At 33.5% G+C, this 19,308-nt stretch overlaps 2 protein-coding genes across 2 annotated transcripts; one reads left to right on the forward strand and one right to left on the reverse strand.

Moving 5' to 3' along the window:
* Nucleotides 1-3,297: 3,297 nt before the first annotated feature.
* LOC136235640 (rac-like GTP-binding protein RHO1) lies at nucleotides 3,298-6,483 on the forward strand. Its single transcript, XM_066025460.1, has 7 exons — nucleotides 3,298-3,809; nucleotides 4,757-4,844; nucleotides 4,934-5,043; nucleotides 5,139-5,202; nucleotides 5,813-5,877; nucleotides 5,969-6,034; nucleotides 6,126-6,483. Exons 1-7 carry the CDS (start codon nucleotides 3,711-3,713, stop codon nucleotides 6,222-6,224), a joined length of 591 nt encoding a protein of 196 aa, XP_065881532.1. The 5' UTR covers nucleotides 3,298-3,710; the 3' UTR covers nucleotides 6,225-6,483.
* A 1,890-nt stretch (nucleotides 6,484-8,373) lies between these two features.
* Nucleotides 8,374-19,079, reverse strand: LOC136235600 (vacuolar protein sorting-associated protein 35B-like). The gene is made up of 22 exons (XM_066025393.1): nucleotides 18,781-19,079; nucleotides 18,601-18,697; nucleotides 18,361-18,484; nucleotides 18,075-18,260; nucleotides 17,541-17,628; nucleotides 17,296-17,352; nucleotides 17,109-17,198; nucleotides 16,873-16,995; nucleotides 16,419-16,493; nucleotides 16,290-16,349; nucleotides 15,865-15,981; nucleotides 15,426-15,665; nucleotides 15,281-15,346; nucleotides 14,976-15,065; nucleotides 14,132-14,221; nucleotides 11,657-11,746; nucleotides 10,532-10,600; nucleotides 9,991-10,077; nucleotides 9,776-9,883; nucleotides 9,578-9,681; nucleotides 9,126-9,239; nucleotides 8,374-9,040 (listed from the first exon to the last, which is right to left on the reverse strand). Exons 1-22 carry the CDS (start codon nucleotides 18,871-18,873, stop codon nucleotides 8,830-8,832), a joined length of 2,379 nt encoding a protein of 792 aa, XP_065881465.1. The 5' UTR covers nucleotides 18,874-19,079; the 3' UTR covers nucleotides 8,374-8,829.
* Between the last annotated feature and the right edge of the window lie 229 nt (nucleotides 19,080-19,308).

Here is a 19,308-nt window from a genome sequence, read left to right on the forward strand (position 1 = left end):
CACCATCTACAACTCAACGATATTGGAAAGGAGATTTGATGATGTCGGACTCTTCAACCATCATCAAACTGTATTCTCATGTCTCATAGATTTAATATTACATCAAAAATTTGATGCAACATAAAATAATATTTTATTACTTTATATATATATATATATAATACAGTAAAACTTTCATAAATTAATACTCGATAAATTAATAATCTCTTTAAAATAATAATTTTTCATGGTCCCGACTTGGATCGGTTCGAAAAATGATCAATTTTAATAAATTAATAATATAATAATTTTTTGGAACAACCTTTTATAAATACATTGTTTTAATATCTCTATAAATTAATAATTTCTCAAATACATATGTCAAGTATATATAAGTATATACTTCGGATAGTTTAGCAAAATATGACTCTATACCACATTTTGTTTTTTCTTGAAATTTCATCTCTAACTATTCTCAGTGCATTCAAAAGTTATGGTTTACCCTTATCAAATTGTAACAAAAAATTGTAAAGAGCGGTTGATGTTATAATTGTTTTCTTTCTTTTAACTAGTTCCAAAGGCACCGAATCGGTTTCATCACTCTACAAATTAATGATTTATAATTTATTAATTAATTAATATTTCTATAAATTAATAAAATTTCATGGTCCCAACATTATTAATGTATAGAGTTTTACTGTATTATACTTTTTATTATATAAATGTTATTATTAGAAATGAATCTTTTGTCCAAAGAGAGGAAATGAGAAAATGAGTTGGAGCAAAAAATACTCTAGCAACATCAAACAGAGAGAGAAAATGAAAAAAACACGATTTACAAAAATAATAAAATAAATTTGAGATAGTCTTGTAAGATAATTTCGAAAGTTAGTCTTTATATTTATCCCAAATTGCTTTAGTGGTAAAGAATCACGATAATAATTTTGACAAATTTACAAACTTTTAAAGTAGAAATATGTTTTGGCAATTTGTACTTCTGCATTTAGGTAATCTGAATCCATTTTTTACTTCTACCTTAGGCAACTAATTAGTGTTATTAATTAGTGAGCATCTGATTCTGTTTTGAGTGTGCACAGGCATACCTTCAAGGACAAGGTAAGACATCAATTTGAGATTATCACCACAAAAAAACTGATTTTAGTCTGTTGAAACACGGATCAATGGCAATGATGGATGTAGGATTCACTAAAAAAAAGGTGTTTATCGGATTTATGGATGTTAAATTGATACTGTATATTTTAAGTGTTTGTACATAAAAAAAAAAAAAGTAACTCCGTCTATAATTTCCATATTATTTTTAGTATTTTCTACAACCAGGACAGCTTCAGCATCTACTAATTTTTGAAAAATGGTGAAAAACTTAACGGAAATTATATACGAGGGTCTATTTTTCGATAAAAACACTAAAAAAATATCAATTTATCTCCCATCAAACAGGAGGAAACACCTCAAACATTGGAAAGAGAAAAGAGACCTGTGGATGAGGGCAATGCAACTTCAATGCAACCCATCACTTGTATTAAACATTTATATATATATATTCTGGTGATCCTGAATTCCACCATAAATGTCCATTTCCATTCAAATCTTCTCTAAGAAAAAGAGGGAAAAGTTTTAAATCTACCCGGGTTTCAAAACTAAATTAATAAATATCAACAAAAATTTAGATTTTTTTTTTCTATTTACACATTGTACAGCATTTTAATATTTCAATATGACAATTACCTTTCTTCGAATTTTTTTTATTAAACTATATACATTTATGTTATTAATTAGCTGTAAATATCAAACCTAAGTAAAAGCATATGATTCATTTATCAATTGTTTACCTAACATTTTGTATAGCCTGAAAAGAGATATTTAAGGTATGTTCGATTCAGCTGTTAGTTGATAGTCATTACTGTTGTTAGCTGTTTACTATGGAAGTTAGCTATTTTTTTGTTGCTATTAGTTGTTTGTAATTAGATGATTAATCATTAATATTTGGATCAATTAAGGTTAGCTTGAGTGGTTAAGGATCGCAAATCGTTTAAGCTAGATTTCAAGTTTGAGTTCTAGCATACAAAAAAAAAAAAATTGAGACCTAATAAAAAGAAATGTGTTTTCTTAGAAATAAGAAGGATAATTTTGTAAAAATTAAATAAATATAAACAACTTTTAATAAAAAGTTCCAAAAACGTTGTTCTTCCATCAAAAAAGTTAAAAGTTGTTGTTTTACAAACCTAATTAAATACTATATTTTCAGCAGTTTAAAGAAAAATGTTAAAAACTACTCCGAAAAGCTGAAACAAATACTCATATAACTAATATGATATAAAGGAGCGAGAGAATGTCAATCATTCTATTTTAAAATGTTTGTAAAATAAGAATTAATGTTGATTTAAATGGTTAAGAGTTTCAAGTCGTTTAACCTAGTGATTTCGAGTTCGAATTTTAATGTACGTAGTAAATTTTAATGTACGTAGTAAATTTTAATTGAGATAATTCAATTAAAAGGTTTCTGGCCATCTTTGAAAAGAGTAATCAGGTAAAATTATAAAAAAAATAAAAATAAAAATTGTAATGTTAGATGAAAATGAAATAAATTACGAAGTGGTTAATTAAATTCCTGGTTATTTGTTTCTGAAAAATATTGTGTTGAAAAAATATTAGACATTCCCTCAAAAAAATTATTAGAGATGACATTTTTATTGAAAAATAAATATTTTTCGATGTTTAACTACAACACCGAAAAGCGGAAAAAAAAGTGGTGAGTAACTAGTATTTTTAAAAAGGTAATAATAAATATAGTAGGCTTCTAAAAACTTAGTAAAAGGTTTTGCTTGTTAAAATATTTTTTTCAATTTCTTTATTTATTTGTTTTGGTTACATTTCTTTATATATTTTTCTGATAACTAACCTAAATATTTTCTTGTTCTTCCTAGCTAAACAAACACCAGAAAAAGTTAAGAAAACGTTTAATAACTATAGTTATGGCATTAGTTAAGATATTTATGCCTGTAAATTTTAGATTGTAATATGTCAAATTTAAATACTAAACTCCATAAGTTAAAAAAATAAAAAATAAAAAGATTCAGTAATTTAAAAAAAAAAATTGACATTTTTGCGTTGTATAGTTGTATATTCATATCATAATGTTAAAATAAAAAGGACAAAGGAAATTGATGTTTCAAACATTTTCAACCGGGAAATAAATAAATAATTAAATAAAAATGGGGATAAAAAAAAAAAAAAAAGACGAGGAGTGGTTAGATACATAAATAAATAAGTACATAATACATATAGCTGCCAAATGGTTGTCTTAAGTCAGCTCAGCTCTTCAACCGCAAATACCATTTCCTCTTCTCTCTTTTCCTTTTCAATTTCCATAGCCAGAGCAGAGCCAAACCCAATACTAAGCTTTTTCTCTAAATTTCATTCTCACTTCTTTATTTATCTCACTTCTCCCGATATTAGACTCACTATTTTCCTCTTTTGTCCTCTAATTAGGGTTCTTCAACTGATTCTTACGATTCTTGATTCTTTAGTTGCTGATGACCGATCATAGCTCTGAAATTGATTTCGAATTCGAAGAATCGGCACAAGGAGACAGGTTAGGGCATTGTTGTTATTGAAGAGTACTAGCAGTAGCTGCAGCAGTAGTGGTAGTTCTTTTAGAGGAAGAAGAAGTAGCTAGAGAGAGAGAGAGAGAGAGATCAGAAGAAGTGAAAATGAGCGCCTCTAGGTTCATCAAGTGCGTCACAGTCGGCGACGGCGCTGTCGGTAAGACTTGCATGCTTATTTCCTACACCAGCAACACTTTCCCTACGGTACTCAAACTCTCTCTTTTTCTCTTTATTAACGTGTTATTTCCTGCGTTTTACTCTGAAAATCTCGATTTCACGGGAAGAGGAATTCAATTTACTGCAGAATCAAGTTCTATGTTGTTGGATTTCAATTTTGGGGATTTTCAACGTATCTGGTTGTTGGTTCAACTGCTTCTATATTGTTTCTATAGTTGTTGGAGCTTACATTTTATGGCTGGATGTCCTTTATCGTAGTTGGTGCGAGAAATTATGTATATACATGGTTGTCTACTAGTGTTAATTCCGTGTTCTTGAGCAATATTGTGATCGCTTAGTCTTAAATCTGGGCAGCACAAAATGTCACGATGCTGAAAATGCTTGTTTGACAGCATACAGCTTGTAGGCTATAGCTGTATTGGGGAAGATGGAGCTATAATTGGCATAACAATCTGGCCCATTACCATCTACATATTATCTGCGTTAATCCAAGTCTCATTGCTTTGTCCCACGGCTTTAAAGTGTGTCTACATGCATTGAAAACGCACATTACTAATATAGCCCCAGTAACTACCTCTCCATTTTCATGTGAGATTGAGTTAATTCCTACTCATTTTCATCTTTTAGACCCTTATAGGTTTTAGTGTTACTTCTTAGAATTGAAATTTAGCTGGCATGAACGGCCATAGAAGAGGAATGAAGCCAGCCAGAGATTTGTTTTTGCTCCCTTTCTATATTACAATGGTTCTTCATTAATCAGGATGTTCGAGGTGGTCTGAATGGAAAGAAATGCTTTTATTTTACCAGGCTTTCTGATCTACCTTCATTATTTAGTAGTCCAAATGTTTGCTTGAGTTTGTTTTACAGCTTGTTTCATGATGATTCTTATTGAATCTGTTTGCTTTTAGTTATTTGGATATCAGCTATTGTACAGTTGGTCCTTATTTTCTTTTGGCTGCTGTACTTGAAAACAGGACTATGTACCAACTGTTTTTGACAATTTCAGTGCAAATGTGGTTGTGGATGGCAGCACTGTTAATTTAGGGTTATGGGATACTGCTGGTAATTCTGAATTCCTTGAAAATTTATACATTTATTTATAGCTGGGATATCTTTCTTGCTCGGGGATTTATTTTATCACATCTGAACAGGTCAGGAGGATTACAATAGGTTAAGACCTTTGAGTTATCGCGGAGCAGATGTCTTTATTCTTGCATTCTCTTTAATCAGCAAAGCCAGCTATGAAAATGTTGCCAAGAAGGTTGTCTTCAATGACTTTTTTTGAGATCATTATTAAGTTCCTGCCAAAACACTGCTTGAATTTCTCTATGCTTACATACTGGCTTTCCATTTCAGTGGATACCTGAACTGAGGCATTATGCACCTGGAGTTCCAATAATTCTTGTCGGAACAAAACTTGGTAACCTTTTTTTTTTATATATATATCTTGCATCTTCTTAATCAATTGGCATATAGAATACAAATGTCAGTTCTTTTAGTCGACACCACATATTTCAGGAATGATGCCTGGTACTGTTGAATTTTATCAATTCTGTAGTCTTAGTTAAGTTGGGTTGACAATCAACAATCCATAAGCTGGTCTTAGTTCTTAGATGACATGTTGCTCTTTTGTTTCGGTCACTTGTGACTTTATGCAAGCATGTATTAATGTTGCAGATTTTCATTGCAGAAGTTTTTCATAGTTACCATTTATGATTTGACTTTAATTAATTAAATACGAGTAATTTTTTCTATTGACGTTGTCTTTCTCTTTCTAAACTTCATTACTTCACCAAGTTTATGGTTTAGTAATATTATTTGGCAGCCTATCGCTATTGCAGGCTAGCTAGTCAGCAGTTGTAAGAACTATTGCATGACTCATCGATTTATGCTTTTGGTTGTAGAATTTATCGTGTAAGCATTGATGTTTCGTTTGCAGCCTATCGCTATTGTTGGAGCTCAATAATCTCACACACGTAGCTTTATCTTTCTGAAATCTAATAGTTCTCAGTTATCTTTACCTGTTGCAGATCTTCGAGAGGACAAACAGTTCTTCGTTGACCATCCTGGTGCAATGCCTATCACCAGTGCTCAGGTAAAGATCACATATTTCCCCGTTTCTCCTCATCCTCAATTTCATCATCATCCTCGTAATTAATTGTTCTTGCTTTTGGATTTATCTGAAGGGAGAGGAACTGAGGAAACTTATTGGTGCTCCTGCTTATGTTGAATGTAGCTCAAAAACACAGCAGGTGTGTTTTCCTAACTTCCATTTTCATGTACCATAACAACTTCAACTTCATCTTCATAGCTTAGAACGGATTTTTGTTACATGAAATGCAGAATGTGAAGGCGGTTTTCGATGCAGCCATCAAAATGGTTCTCCAGCCTCCGAAGCAAAAGAAGAAGAAAAAGGGACAAAAGGCTTGCTCCATACTGTGATTTGATCTAGGAATAATTAGGCTTGACAGAGGTGGTGTTTCGGCCGCTTATGGCGGTCACTTTCAGTGTTCTTTTTCAATTTCATCCTTGCACGAGGAAGCACGAAATCTTGTTGTACAGTATTGACTGACATTTTAGGGAGTTTCTGTGAGAACTTCAGGTCTTCGATTTCTTTGATTTTATGATATGTAATTGTACTGCATGAACATTTATTTGTGTATTAACCAAATTTGTGGAAGGCATCTAGCTTTTGGAGAGATGTTCCTGCTTTTTTTTTTTTCTGTTATTTGTTTATTTTTTTCCCAACTTGTGGCAATGTTTGAAGGTTTAGCCCCAGAAAATATTTTTATTTTTAGTTGCATTTTCTATCAGTTTTGTTTTTGTGATTTTGTGAAACATTGCTGGCTTAAATTATGAATATATTTATGAGAAAATTACATCAAGGGGAATTTACAAAGAAATTCAAATTTTAAAAATTATTTACAAGTTTCTAAAAAAAAATTATGAATTATGTCAAGTATGCATTATGTCAAGTATGCAGTTAACGATTTCAATGGGTATTTCACCAACTAACCCACTTAGAAAATTTGACATAAATTTGATATTTGCAAGACAAAGATTCATATTACTAATTAAAATAGGGATAATTACAAAACTGGCCCTATTTTATAACCCATTTACGTTTTTAGCCTAGTTATATTTGTAAAAAGTTGGAGCACTACACTAAAAACGTAAATGGGTTGTAAAATAGGGCCAGTTTTGTAATTATCCCATTTTTTTTGTCCTGTAATAATTTAAGTAATTCTTAACTTCTAGCGACTAACCTTACATTTATTTTAAGAAATATTTCTTTCAAAATTCAAAATATTATTAAGATTAGTTTTGGAAAATATTTTTTAAAATAATTATTTTCACAATTTTCTAATATTGATTTAAAAAGAAATGAAAATATATATAGAATAAAAAATAAAATTTTCTTTTATTTATTTCCCAAAAAACAAACAAACAAAACATATCAAACTAATATTAATTTTTATTCACTATCATGAACATGAACACAAGTCTTGTAATATTATATTTTTGGGACGGAATTTTCAATCCAAAGGATTATAGGAATATATCATAATCATATGGTCATATGGTTGAAATAATTTAAGCTATCAAACGTGCAAAACAAATTATAGAAAACCTCGACCAAAATTAATTAAATTTGATTAAAAAAATACTAACTCCCTAAATTTTAAATAGCTTCTTTTAAGAACCCTAAATTTTAAATAACTTCTTTTAAGATCTACATTTTTCATTTTTAGATTTAAATTTTCTCCTATGATTTTGAGTTCAATTTTACAAGATTGCAATTTGCTCCTAATGATTCTGAGAAAGCAGGGATACACCTCTCATTCATTTACATAATAAATGTGAAATTTTGTCCTTAATGTTTCTAACCTAAATTTAAAATAATTTTAGACCCAAAAAACAGTATATGCAGCAATTTCAGACCATGATAACATAAAACCAAACTCTTGCCTAGATTCAAATACGACGCATCACCCATTGAGAACCACCCAAGAGGTGGTTCCGAACTCTGCCCACCCCTTCATCTACATCTGCGGAGTACAAGTACCCCGATACATGAAAGGTTGTGCTTCTTTTTTCAGCCCAGGCCAAAATGGTTGGCCTGCATAAAAGCCGGGGAGAAAAACAAAACAAACACAACCCATATAGGTTAGTTTTAATTTTTGCACTCCAAACAATCAAAGGTTAATGCCGCTACTGCGGATCTAAAATTGCTCCATATTAGAACGTTGAAAACAAAATTTATTATTTCTTACATTAGAGATACATCTACAGTTTCCAAAAAAAAAACATTTAAGGTATTGATAGGTAATTTGTAAATTCTACTGTAAATCTTCATCGAGGTTTAAGGTTTACCCTGACCTTGGAAGAGGGCAAACCTACCCTCACCTAAACCTTTATCTATCAAAAAGAAAATATAAATCGATAACAGATTTGAGTGAGAAGTCAAGAACGTAGCAAATAAACTTGACGAGTCATTAGTAATTATTTTGCCACACTCGAAACTAAATGAGGCAAGATTGACTAATAATAATATAAACATATCGTCCTCTCAGATGATTCTTATTCAATAAAAATGAATGTAATGTACATTCCATCAAATATCAAACTTAGCCAATAAAAAGTCGAGAAAGGTATAAATCCATCAACCTTAGATAAACAAGAAAACCTCATACTAGAGAGTAGAGTATAATAAAAGACTATACACGTAAGCCACAATGTTCAACCAATAAATCCCCCACAACTCTACAAGGAATAAATAATAATGAGCAATTTCACATAACTCAAATTTCGCAAGGATCAAGATCAAACAAAAGTAAGATTCAATTTCAAATTGGAGAAAAGGTACCACAGGGTGTTTTTTTTCTTCTTTTCTTTATTTTTTTGGGTAAAATTTTCTTTCATCTCAAATCAATTTTAGGGTGAGAAAAATGCTATGAAAAAGGCAAAACACCAGCTATTACTAAACAACCCGCTTGATCAAGTTATGACGTAAAACAAACACACCTCATTTTACACATGTTGGAAGTCACACCTGGATAGGGTCAAATTTCTCACCAATGGCACCGCCTTTTGTTTTCTGGAACTGAATATATCGAACAGTGCTGGCAAAGAAAGTTTTTGCTGCTGGATCCGGAGTTGTAGAGTCGATTTGCAATTCGGCTTTGATCAACTCTATCAAGCCCTGTATCGCGGCACTTGTAATATGTGGGTTTCCTTTCTCAAAAAAGTATAGATACCTAAAGCATGTCCACAAGGCATAAGTAAATTACTAGCTAAAACTACTGTATAATTGGGTTCAGGTAACAGGCTCAAGCTACTTACTTGTTCAATATTTCAACAAACAGTGTAACTGGTCCATTGCTACCTCTTGTAACGTTGGCCATTTGCTGAGCAGCATTCGCAATTCTTAAGGCGCGCTTTAGGCAAAGGAGGACCCTGAAAGTGGAGACAGTTTCAATAATTATTAGCTACTATAAATGTAAACTGGAGAAGAATTATCCCGCTGCAATCCGTTCATAAATTTATTTAGTTTTTGGTAAGATAATTCATTCATAAGTTAGTTGTTGTTTGATAAAACTGAAAATTAAGCACTGAATATAAAAAATATTAGTTAAATATTTTGACTTATCAAAATAATTGATTTTTAACTTAATTGAACATTTTAAGTGGTTGAAAAATTGAAGTTATCAAACATACTTAATGTAAATAAGTGCTTAAACTATTAAATTAAGTGATTTGAGTAGTTATCAAACAAGGGCTAGTGAAAAAAGAACCTTTCCCCATCCTTAATGCCATCCTGATCCTCGACCCAAAATAGATGTGAACATGCATAAACTGCTCTGCATTGATCAGGTTTCTTCAAAAGCTTTGCGGAATACTGAGAAAGAGAGAAATCACGAAAAGAAATGCTCGTAAATGGTTTAGTCCGAAAAATTATTGACCATTAAAAAGTTTGCAATAATTATTATTACTCCAGTGGCCTTGTGAGTTAAGGTATCCCTGTTCTCAACACCAAATACATTCATCCTCTGGAGAGTGCCAATAATGAGATGTATTGCAGTCACTTGGGCTTTGGAATCCTGGAAAGCAAGAGAATTTGGTAAAACAATTTAGAAGGGACAAACATAATTATTCGATAAAAAAGATCCTGCTAAGTATCAGTTGAGAATAATTCAGTAGTAGATACCGCAATTTCTTCTTCATATAATACAAATGCCTCTGTGAAAAATTCATAAGCAACCGACTCAAGATCAAGATCCGAATCATTGGCAGCCTGATTATTCAAGATCAAATAACAGATAAAATTAAATAGTGAACATCTTATAAAAGAATCCAAGCAAGAAGAGAGTCACTATAAAGAAAGAAAAAAAAAACACTAGATCTTTAAACCACAAACTAGTTGTAGTAAAGACAGAGGAAGAATCTTCCATGCATCTAGTATGCGAGTAATATAATGTGCATGATAACATTCAGAATTACAGATAAATAGGGGGCAAGTGGTACACCAACATCAGGTGCTCGCCCATGTATGAAGGTAGGGAGGTGGACATGACTTAGGTTCAGTAGGTTAGCAAAGCTTTCAGTTTCATTTCATGTATGTGTGAGCAAATTTTTTGTCAGCATACATGCCTGAAGCAGTAACATCAATATTTTTGTTACTTTACTTAATTATTGCTACAAACAACCTTATTAATTTTTATGAATTACCAAGTCAAACCATGACATACCTCAGCACATTGCAAGTATAATCTTAAGGCAAGTTCAGGTGATGGAATGGATGAAAGAGCCTCAATGATCTGATAAAAGTAGATAATATTACTATCAGTGCCAGAAAAACAAATGAAACAGGTCTGTAGAAAGGGTTAAGCATAAATATGAGCATCACAGGAAAATGGAAAATAAGAAAGTGAAAGAAGGAAAAAGTATAGAACATTTCTGGTAAAACCCATTCTAAAAGAAAAAAATGTCCCATCTTAACAAGTGAAGAATAGTATACTAATTGGTCTAGGGATACAAGATAAAATTAATAGGATGATCCAGTTCAAGCAGAATTTCAAACATGTCATAACTAGAAATGTGTTTTCCCACACATAGTTTTGGAAGGCGCACTAAGGCGCAAAGGTGTCCTGGAGCCTAGGCGCAAGGTGCAAGGCTCAGACGCACGCCCGAGCTACAAGGCGAACAAAAAAAATAACATATAAAATTATAAATAACAACACATAAATAATGGTGCTTTACCCTTATCCCTTGACCTAGGCCTAGCGCTTGAACTAGAGGTATTCATAACATTTTTTCCTACTCCTCTAGTATGATAAGCACTTTCTTCAGCTCCAACACACCTACAAACAGCAGCCCAGGTTAAATTTTCATTTGGGAACACTAGCTCATCTTCATCCGACCCCTTTCCATCCAATCTACCCATCAACCATTCATTGGCATCGTCTATATCTTGTAAAGGAAAGGGGTCAATAGTGTCACGAGCTTCAAGGAGAAGAAGCTGCTACTTTTGCATTTTTTCCTCCAGGGCCACAGCTGCTGGTCTTTTATTTCCTTTTTTTTTCTTTCTTTTTCTAATTTGATCCGAGCCCTTAATCCTAAAGGTTTCCTATGGCTATGATTATAGGTTGAAAAAGGCCTAAAAAACTCTCAAAACCCGTTAAAACAGCGCCTAGAGAGCCTAGGCACAAGGCGCAGCAAGGCGTGCGCCTTGCTGACATCGCCCGCCTGAGACCTACTGAGGCGCTAACCTCTGTGCCTTGAGTCAGGCGCGCCTTTAACAACTATGCTCCCACAGCTTCTGTTTCTGCTATATGGAGCACCGTACTACCAATAATGATCACCTATAGAGTTACCTGATTCAGGATTTGAAAAATTTTCTTAGGAGTTGCCTGAAGTTCTTCTCCCACTATATCTCCATCCTGACGTTGCAACTGTCTGACCAGCTGCAAACGACATAAAAAAGTCCAAAGAAATGTTGTAGTTAGAAACAATGTTAATCGTACTCTCGTGAACATAAAACAATCCTTGAGTTGATCTTTGATTCAAGAAATAGAAAATACAGAGAAAAAGCTCGCAGAAATAATATTACAAATAATCGTTGTTGCTTTAAACACAATCTATTCACCCATTTAGATAATATTTTTCCTTGTTCACTAACAAATCGACTAATTAAACTCATGTTTCTAAATACTGTGAAAATGAAACATACGTGTCAGTGTTATTCGTATTATGATATATTATTTGGGTAAGTTACATCCATGGCCACTTGACTTTGTCCTTATTGACATTATGGTCACTTAACTTCAAAACCTAACATAAAAGTCACTCAACTTTGCCTTTATATGCCCCTGATGAAAGTAAATGGCCTCAAAATGGACAAGTCTAAAAACTAAAGTTGCTTAGAGCCACATTTCGATTATCCAAATCACCATTTTCGGATTTTTCTCCCTCTAAACAGACACTTCTCTCTCCATACTTATCAAAGGCGCACTAAGGCACTAGGGGGTCCTAGAGCTTAGGCGCAAGGGCCGGAAAATGGAAAAAAAAAAAAGATACAAAATCTAAATATCAGTATTTGATACTATTTACTAATGCCACTGTCATGGAACCAACTGAACTAAAGGTAATAGTTAAAGACCCAATTCATATTAACATCTGAAACACCCCGCACGCAAATGCCCGCTGGGCTTGAAGCGTGCACAACACAGGCCCATATTATCATGTCCTAAAATTTAATCAATAAATGAGATTGCCAGGAATCGAACCTTTCATCACTTAGTCAAAGAGGCTCTGATACCATGTCATGGAACCAACCGAACTAAAAGCTTAAGCTGATAGTTAAAGGCCCAATTCATATTAACATCGGACGGTCACTGATACTCTATTACTAGTTAAAGCACAAGTTATGATGAACTAAAAACACACACTTATAACCACACAAAACAAAACCACATTAAAACATAATAATATTAAACGTCAAAAACACCAAGTTAAGTTCATATGCTTAACCTAACTAATGCTAATGAACTAATAAGGATTCGTTGTCAATAAAAAAAGAACACAAAAAGAAACTAATAATCATCATCAAGATCATCCTCAAGATTAATATTGTCCTCTTAATTATCATTTTCATCTCCAATTTCCTCCTCCTCTAAGTCCTCTCCATATGCATCCTCCTCCTCATCTATAAGTGACAAGGATGGCCTAGCTCTCACATGAGAAGTTGCTTTTTACTTACATCAACCTTTAAGATTTAGGTTTACTAAATAGGATAAGTGGTTGAGATTAACCGAACCTTTTATTTTAATGAGCAGTAAAAAAAAAAAATTAAAAATCTAATCAAATCGTCTGATGTAGAAGAGGCACGCCTTTAACAACTATGTCTCTATCATAACCAAACAACATCTAAATGACCTCAAAACCAATAGGTTGAAGGATTAAAGTTACTTACAATATCATTTTCATCAGCTCTACATTGGAGGGTTACCTACTATTAGATTGTTCAAGATTGAGTGCCTTTTATGTTAGTAAAAGGGGGTTGAGTGACTCTTATGTCAGGTTTTGAAGTTGAATGGTCATAATGTTAATAAGGGCAAAGTTGAGTGACCGTGAGTGCAATTTACCCTATATTATTTCCTATGCATGTGGAGCACTTGTTCAAGCAAATATAGTAATTCTGCAAAAATCAGTCATCTAATAACACATTTCTAATAACGATTGGTGTTTACCGAACAATGTTATCACAATTACTGGAAGCTAACATGTGACCTTCGCATTTCAGACTCACCTCAAAACCTAAGAATATCAAACTACAAATTAAATAACATATAAGTAGTAATAGAAATCAGCTTTTCCTTTAGGTCCTTATGATACATAATTTGAATTATTTTTTTCCCTAATTAACATGCTGCCGGAATATATGATGATAAAACTAATTATATTCAAGATGACAGATCCTACGTAGACCACAGTGTGTCCATGGTAAGCATCTATATATATTAGAACAGGTACACGTACAACGGTTGTCTCCCTTAAAAAAGTGGTGTCTGGGTAAGTTATCTAATATGCTCCTACTACCTAAAAGCTAGTCCCAAGTAGGTTGCACAAAATGGATTTACAGAACATAAGGACCTCCTAAATATTGCAATGTGTTCTCTGTTAAACTAAATATTGTTCTCGGTTACTAGCTTTTCATTGCAAAAATAAGGCATGCAATCAGGCAAGTTGTCTGAAATTCAATACAGCCTTAAACTGATTCTATCAGCCAAAATGTATAGTGAAAATTGAAGAGGACGACCCAGAAATCCTGGAAAATGTAGAAAAGTTACCCTGAGTGCAGAAAACGTTAAAGAAGGAACTGTAAATGGTAAGCGCATTGGTCCTCCAGCCATTATATGCTCCCTCACTGTGCAGATAATCTGTATGGTAGATTAACAAAAATGACTTGTTCAATTAAACAAACAGGTACAGGTATAGTCTAAGCAGAATCTGAAACGAGGTAAATGGTCAATTTGGCCCTTCAACTTGACTCACATGATCAATTTGCTCCACAATGAACCTTAGGTATTAATTTAGTCCGTAACTTAGGTTTTTTGTCAAATAAGTCAAAAACGTTACATGTCATCTTATGATTTGTGGTTTGTCGACACGTGTACGTGTTAGTTTCTTATGCTAATATATGTCAATTTGGACTGATTTGACAAAAATGTCAAGTTGAAGAAGTAACTTGATGCCCAAAGTTCAATTTGGGGCAAATTGGCCTTGAGAGCCAAGTTGAAGGGTCATATTGACTCTTTATTCATCAAATAGCCTTATAAAGTATGGAAGATTTCAGAAAGCTTCAAAGACCTAGACCATGCTTGCATTGAATTCTTACTAGTGGCATATTTTTAGAGACAATTGAACTGGAGTTCAACCCAACTCCCTTATTTTCACAATATTTGATGATTATGTTTCAAAGAAATAGGGCAGAATGTATGTGTGTATATATACATATATGGGAGATTCAATGAAATTAACAACTAATTTTTTTTATCATGAGGAATTGAAGATTCTAAGTTCGAACAATAGACCCCTCACTCCCACTTTGTGAAGTTATACCAATTGGACTAATACCCAATTCGTATTTAAGAAGTAATCTGCATGACAAAAACCTCGACTCCACAAACTTACCTTCAACATTTCATCTGGATCATCATTATAAAGCATGTGTATTAGGCGTGCAACAGAGTTTTGCTCTTCTTTGAAATCCTCTTCATCAAGCTATTAATACAAGTAAAACATCAAGAAGGGTTATTATGCTAATTAGCTGGAGCAATAGACAGCATAGTCTTGATGGAAACTGGAAAGATAAACTCATAAAAGTAAGATTAAAGATCTAAGAACCATGCTGAATAGAAGGATATCACAAAGAAGCTACCAAAATAACCATATACAATTAATTTTTCCCAATATGAATATTTGTACTCAGTATTCACCTCATCTGCAGTAGTTTCATCCAGATCTTTGATGAGGCCCTTTATCAATTCAAATAACACCTCAACCTACAGAAAGAGAATAGCATTCTTACCACATATCCAGGAGCAATTTTTGTTATGATGCAAATAAGCAGAGACTTCTTACCTTATTAGCACTAGAAATGCAAGTATTGTTTGTCATAATGCTTTGAATAATAACCATGGCCATGAGCTTGTTAGTTTCATTGTCAAGGCAGTCCATGACGCGAGGATAATTCGAAAGCCTCAAGGTAGTGACAACATCATTAAATTTTTCTAAGGGAGCACTTAGAAGTGCAACAATTTGTTTTCTTGCTCTACTGTCTTCAAGCTTGACCTTGCCGGAGAGCTTCTTAACACATAAACCCTGTAAATATTACAATAGATATAATTGTGGTTAGAAGAATACTATCCATTGCAGTTTAATGGGGCTGAAAGCTCAAAGTGAACGCTTCAAATGCTGCATGGTTGACTTGACCAGCGACAGACATGCCAAAAGCCAAGCATGAAAAAGGAAAATATTTACTTGGATGAAGTCGTATGTAAATAATTAAGAGAAAGCATACCAAAACTTGATCCACGTAATCAAGACGATCAGGATGTACACGGAGTGTAAATGTAAGGAGGGACAAATACAAAGTAATAGCTCCAACAATTGGCATGTCAACCTGCACTTCTATCACCTGTCATTCATTAACGATATCAGCATAATAGAATATGTCTGATGCTTTCAATCAGACAGATACGTCAGAATCCCCTTGTCATAATTTATATTCCAGGGTTTAGATTTAGTTTTCTGCGACATTTTCCAATTGGTAATCCTTGGGCAACCAAACATCCAATTGCTATTAACAATCTATTCTAAAACAAACATAAAGCTTGAGGACAAAATAACAGCACTATAAAATCTTAGTTTGGAGCAGTGAATTCTCAACAAATTTCCATAGTAAATAAAACAAAGAACATTAAGCGCATATATGTTGTATAATACCTTCCCTATAGCATTGCTCAATTTAGTAAAGGCTTCTACTTGCAGGAACTGTGGTAATACCTGGAAGAAATTAACTATAATAAATTAAATTGTAAAAGGACTAGTTACAGGCGCATAAAGGTTACTCACATCTTCAGTTGAAGCAGCATAATTAGATAACCTTTCCATCAATTCTGATAGCACTGTCTTCACATCAACCGTTGGCTGGAAATCCATATGGAGACAGAGAAGAACATGTCAGGGAGCAGCCTTTGTTCAGTTCATTATACACTTCCAACAGACACACACACACACATCATGAAAAATAGCAGTGGAAGGAGAGGGAAAATGCAATATTCATGTACTTATAGTATAGCCACAAAACTCAACAACTTATGGACAAATACTCAAAATAGTAATTTTGAAGAAATCCATGAACTATGTAACTGGCATGATCCACAGATCAAAATCCATAATGAGATTCTTTTATTTGTAAATTTTATAACAATTTACTAGACTAGAAATTATGATTTATTTTTCCTAGATCGAAAATTCTGCGTCCTAAGAAAGAAACAGAGGATCCTTGATTCAGGAAAAGGTTTACCTGAAGCTGAGAGCATGCTGCCAATAATGTATCAATTGTCTGCAAGTGGTACTCGTCTGGAAATACCTGAATTAAGCAGCCCATCAAGTAAAACTGTGCAAGCTCATCCTTACAGTTGACAACCTGTTTTTATTTTACAGGGACATTTGAAGCATCATTAAATGCCCACTGAGATAAATATATGATTCCAAATGAAGGATAAGGAAACCAATAAGACAAGACCTACATAATCCAACCTGTTCTAAGACTCTGGGAAGAACAGCATCTTTGTACATTTCAAGGTCTATACCTTCTATCTGACTAAGAACATGGAGATTCTTCCCTACCTAACAAAAAATGAACAACAGGACACGTGTAATTTCCACAGAAGAAATTAAATGTGATAACGGTTCTTCAAGGATAGATATAGATCATAAGTATTACAAGGTCACGTAGTTCGCTTCTTTCCTTCTCCTGCTTCTCTCTTACCCGACTGGGTCCCTGCAGACCAGAAAGCCCAATTGAAGGCCTCAACTCAGGATCACCAAAGAGTATGAATGATCACAAGCACCAAAACACCTGTATGGCCAAAAATCATGCTCTCATGACTCATTTTACATGTATGGCATGCAAGTCCTATGGTGCTATGAACACAATAACATACATGAGTTCAGAGATGCACATCAAACCTGATACTGCGTCCGAACCCAAAGTTTATTCATCTCAGTGAAATTTTGAATCACAAATTCTATAGCATCCATTACTGTGTCGGCATCTCTGGATAAATGTACAATCAAATTAAAATTCTTATCTCAATACAAGAGGCAAAACAAATTTATAGCTGATCATATGCAGTTTTAACAAGCCCTGCAAGATGAAAAAAAAAAATATGATCTACGATGTTATAGAAGATATGCTGACAATCGTATAGGCAACTGTCTCATGTAGCAATGTGAAGGAGCTCAGTCAAATGAACTGTAGATCTAACTTAATGTGGTTAGTAGGAGGGATTCTTATGAACATTTTGACAACAATCTTCTTCTAATTCATATTTAGAATTTGCTTTAGTTAGTAATAGTAAATTAACGTTGATGATAGGACACTTAATAACTGCTAATATCGATTTAGTGAGTGTTTGCCAAAATAAGTTACAAGTATACAAGTTAAATTGGCCAGTGTTAAAAAGTCTATCAAGGAAAAAACAATACTCAAGAATTTCTTACCCTTCGTACTCGGAACTAACATCAAGCAATTTATCTCTACTGATTTGAGCAAGGTAACTTCTAAGAAATAATCCACGAATTGGATGCTGAACAGCACGACACATTTCCACAAGATCCTTAAGCACATCCTTTGCCGGAGCCTCCTTCGATTTGATGTACACTGAGCCAACCGTACATAGCAGATACCTGGTAAATATTTCAAGCATTGGTCTATATGTTAACAAAACTCAAGAATAGAAAAGAAATTTAATAAAAGGATTTCCCGGAGTATCATCATATCACTCACAGTCTAGGTAATATATTGCCAGCATGCTGCACAAGTTCATACAAATCAACGACCGAAACACCGTGCCTGCTCTCGTCCTTGAAGAAGATCTCCAGCTTCCTCAATTCATCGAAAGCTCTCATATCTAAAACAATTCAGCGAATTAAAAATCAAATCCGGTTGCGATTTCAAGAATAATCGAGATTAAAATCCATATAAACATCATTTATTTAATCAATCGAAACTCAAGTCGGGTTTTACAGAGTTCGTAGTATTTGTGAGGAGAGAGTTTCGAAGTACGGAGCTCCGACAGCATCTGAGCTGAGTACTTGAGAGCTTCTCTGAGATTATTGGCATCCTGATACAAAGAATTGAAATGAAAAATAGGAAATTAAGATTGAAAAATGCAGATACGTAATGAACTTTTGAGAAAAGAAATACCAAAGCGCGATGCATGTAAAAGGCGTTGTGTTGAATGCTGGCAATTCCTTCGGCAAGCCATTTCTCTTCGTCCTCAATTCCGTCTAAGATCATATTCTCTGTTCTCTGCTAAGACCTCGCAGCAACAGGCTTCAAGGCGGTACTGAGCTATGATCCACTTCGGTTTGGATTTTATCCGCCAGTCCTCACAGAAAACCAGTAAAACGTTTATCTCTCTCTCTCTCTCTCTCTCTAAAAATATGTACTATATCAATTTTGCGTGGGATCTTTTGCGATCAACTGATAATGATACTCCATTCCTCCTTGTCTTCCTATAAAAAGCACATAATAAATATATTACTCGTATATTTTAATTTTAAGGGAAATGTTTTTTTTTTATAAGCATTGGTTTGTCTTTTTTTTTTTTTTTTTACATACAATTTATGTGATTGTTGAAGAGAAATTCTACCGTGAATTAGTAATTAGAAAGATGTGTCGTTATCTGAGTGAAGGACTATTACTGGTTCCGGTTCAACCATATAATTTTTC

Source organism: Euphorbia lathyris, chromosome 7 (genome assembly GCF_963576675.1).
Source record: "Euphorbia lathyris chromosome 7, ddEupLath1.1, whole genome shotgun sequence".
Lineage (NCBI taxonomy): Eukaryota > Viridiplantae > Streptophyta > Magnoliopsida > Malpighiales > Euphorbiaceae > Euphorbia > Euphorbia lathyris.